At 42.7% G+C, this 3,579-nt stretch overlaps 1 protein-coding gene and 1 long non-coding RNA gene across 3 annotated transcripts in view; one reads left to right on the forward strand and one right to left on the reverse strand.

Moving 5' to 3' along the window:
* rbm20 (RNA binding motif protein 20) overlaps window positions 1–3,579 on the reverse strand; it is a 71,970-nt gene that overhangs the window by 21,644 nt on the left and 46,747 nt on the right. For both annotated transcript variants that reach the window (XR_004334159.1, XM_032530000.1), the window contains exons 7-11: window positions 2,706–2,837; window positions 2,546–2,625; window positions 1,675–2,401; window positions 1,486–1,572; window positions 724–1,321 (exon numbers count right to left, since the gene is read on the reverse strand). Coding sequence is in view for 1 of the 2 variants with exons in the window: in XM_032530000.1 (XP_032385891.1) it covers window positions 724–1,321; window positions 1,486–1,572; window positions 1,675–2,401; window positions 2,546–2,625; window positions 2,706–2,837 (1,624 nt within the window). In the remaining variant the exon portion in view is untranslated. The remainder of the gene's footprint in view (window positions 1–723; window positions 1,322–1,485; window positions 1,573–1,674; window positions 2,402–2,545; window positions 2,626–2,705; window positions 2,838–3,579) is intronic.
* Window positions 1–3,579, forward strand: part of LOC116698636 (uncharacterized) — an 18,015-nt gene that overhangs the window by 8,942 nt on the left and 5,494 nt on the right. The gene's annotated exons all lie outside the window — the stretch shown is intronic.

Consider the following 3,579-nt stretch of genomic DNA (forward strand, 5'->3'; position numbering starts at 1 on the left):
GTGATGTTATTTACAGAAACCCAACAATTCCCAACGAGAGTTGCAGGAAATATCTGAAACAAGATTTTTGAAAAAAAGACAAAACTGTTTGCAGCAATCATTACTGGAGGCAATGTATATATTCTATAATTGTAATCATAACCACAGCCCATATACCACATCCTGTGTGAAACTCTTGTTTTGAACTTCAGAATGCCTTTTGGACAAAACTTAATTATACTTAAAGGATTAATAGTTTAGCAAAATAGTTTATTTAAGTTGAGTTGATTCTTGACTAATCCATCCTGTTGAGATAGACTTAAAAACATCTTAACCCTATCCATTAGGATTCTTAATGTAACCGAATGAATGAATTAGTCTATATCCACAACGTTCCACTACCGGGATCGCCCCAGGTTCCGCCATTACCTAGCTAGCTAGCCTATCTGTCCAATCTGAGTTTTCTGTTGCACAACTAAAACAACGAAAACAAAGTACACATGTTCCACCAAAACAAGTTCCTTCCCAAAGCTATTTTGCAGCAGCACCGTGGCCTTGTCAGGCAATAAGCGCCCGGCCAACACGATTGTGACTTGTTTATAAACCAGAGCATATTTTGCTCCCATCCCAGAATGCTGTGTGGACTAGCCAGACCCTCTTTTGCAGCGCTGTGGAGGAAGGTCTGGTAAAGCGAGACTACACGTAAATCTACTCTTAAGATTTGACTACTCTTTTGAAAAGTACCTTTTTTAAGCATATCAGCATGGTTGTGTTGAACCCCATTACTGATTGTTTCTGTGACCTGTCCTGCTTCCAGGGTTTTGCTGTCCTCTGATACACAAATGACATCTTCCACTGGCTCCTCTGAGGGCCCACCTTTGGTTACTATATCCTTTAAACATGTCTCCTCCAGTGCAGCCTTGAACTCCTCACTGGGGAAGTCACTAAGGTTAGTGATTGGGAGCTCAGGAATCTCTGGACTGAGTGTCTGGTTTTCAGGACTGGTTGCATTTACAATCTTTAGATGGGAAACCAGGGAAGGTTTCTCATCTAAAGATGTTTCTACCGGGCCTCCATCATCCTTTTCCTGGTTAGACTTCTCGTTGGACATCTCCTGCACCTCCATGGACGAGGAGGACGTAGGTGGTAATATATGCTCCACAGCTGCTTCTTCCTCTGCAGACTCTTTGGGGCAGGATACATACTCTTCCAGCCCTGGAAGATCTGGCTCAATTATGGAATCATCTTCTCCTCCCACTTCATCTACAGTGACTAGTTCCTCCATGTTCTTAGGATACCAACACTCTTCATCAGTGTCATCTCCATTTCTCCACTCCTTCACCTTAGAAAAGCGATCAAGAAAAAGAGCTGTTAAAATTCTACTCTAACTACATTAGTGGCAACCTGTAGCTTTAAAGAGGCTGCACACAACTTTACAGTTAACTGGTGGGGTCAAATAGGGGCGTGAGGGAGTTTGAAGAGTTTGATCAAAGTGTGTATACTTACAGTGTCTCTTTCTGTACTACATTCAGTAGGCTCTTTTGGCATATTCCTTTGCTGTGGTGAAACAGATTTTTCTTTTGACTGGCAATCCTGGAAATAAGAATGACTTAGCAGCTAGAAGGTTGTGCCATGCAAAGGAAGTAAATACTAATACATAATACATATTTACATGTTTACATTTAAGTAACTCACTGTATTTTCAGTAACGTTTTCTTTCTCGTGTTTTTCCACAGTGGTGTGCCTCCTGCTTATCTTTTTGCTCCTGGCCCTGCCTGGTGAACCCTGCTTCTTGTCTTCTAGTGTTCGGCGAAGTGGCTCCTCAGTTATCTCAAACTCTGAATGCCTTGATCTACTGTGGTAGTCACCACCATCCCTCCTCTTTGGCTTTGCATCATGCCTTTGGTATGGAGGTCTGGGCGGCTTGTCTGACTTGTACATTTGTTCCTTCATGTAAAAATCGTCCTCTGTGTTCCTGTAAGAGTTGAAGGACATACCTTGAGGGCTGCCTCGTGGGTGCCAGTCTCTGTTGCCCCTCATCCCTTCACCACCTCCTCCTCCTCCTCCCCCTCCTCCTCCTCCTCCTCGCTCATCTGCAGATCTCGAGCTGACATGATCCAAGGGTTTCTGGTAAACCTTCCGACGGTCAGCTGCCCTTCCATTGGGTCGATCTTCATCCATGCTTCCCCCATTCCTCCAAGGGTCATCCCTCTCCCTTTCATCCTCACACCTGCGTAGGTGTGATGACCAATCCCAAGAGCCCCGGCGGGGGCCCAGGCCATTGCTGCCTCTCTCCGGACCCCTGCATGGTGCGCCCTGGGGGCTGTGGGCTGAGCTGCATGATGTAAAACTAGGGCTGTGGGAATGAGGACTCAGAGAGCGGCTGATAGGGCTTCGGGAGCGTGCTCTCTCTGGCATATAGCTGGAGGGATATGATAGGTCAGATTACATCATGAAATCCTCTTAAGCTACACTTTGTGTTGTTATTTATGAGATCAGAAATATCACACTAAATAAACTTCATTGACGAAAATTAATTAATGAAACAAATCAAAAGTTTCCTTACTGTTTAATTTCTGGCATCTCATCCCTTTCCCTCTGAGAAGTAAGATTCTGGATGATCGATTGCACATCTTTACCTGGTTTCTATACAGAAAATACATTTGTGTTCAGTACATGGCTATTGCAACATATAACCTGCTGTTTACTTTGTTATTCAGTTTTACCTTGAGTTGTAGCTCCTTGTACCTCTTAGACATTCGTATGAGTAGTTTATGATTGTTAATCATTGCTGGAGTAAGTTGGTAGTATTGAACCATGGCCTGAGCTGCTTCAACATACGCCATCTCCAGAAATGCCTTGTTGGAAAAGAAAAAAACTGCTGTAAACAGTAATCATCTTCTGACAGTTAAATGGTTTCTCCTGCAGGACATCTGCACAAACGTGTTTCACATCTCCAATGTCAGACTGGATGCAACCAAATCTTTAAAAAATCACAATGTATCACATGTCGTTGTCATAATAAATCATCGGAACAGTCGCTTTAGTCCCTGTAACTGATACCACAATTTTTTTATTAATGCTTTTTAAATTTAATAGGGGTGATATTAATGTTGTAGTTCAGTTATGATATAAGAAACCTGGGAGCCTCAGTGAGCTGTCATGTACTGGTAGTTAAACATCCAGTAAGTTGTGTCAAAGTACATGATATCACATAACAGCTGCAGCAGAAAAAAAGCTGATGATTATCACAAAAATGCACATAAACATCGTGATGATTAGCATTTGAATTTGGTTCTCGGGAGTACAATTGAGGGCAAGCCCTCATTCTGAATGTAGCACATACATATTATTTATATATGTTTTATATTTACTAATTTTTTCTATTTTTGTTATTGCCACTCTTCATTCTAACCCCAACCGGCCCGTCAGGAAACGCCCTACCAAGGCCTGGGTCCTGACCGAGGTGGGTTCGCTAAAAGGAAGTTTTTCCTCGCCACTGTTGCACTGTTGCTTGCTCTGGGGGAGACTACTAGAACTGTTGGGTCCTTGTAAATTCTGGAGTGTGGTCTATCTGTATATTGTCTTGAGATAACTCTT

Source organism: Etheostoma spectabile, chromosome 2 (genome assembly GCF_008692095.1).
Source record: "Etheostoma spectabile isolate EspeVRDwgs_2016 chromosome 2, UIUC_Espe_1.0, whole genome shotgun sequence".
NCBI lineage: Eukaryota > Metazoa > Chordata > Actinopteri > Perciformes > Percidae > Etheostoma > Etheostoma spectabile.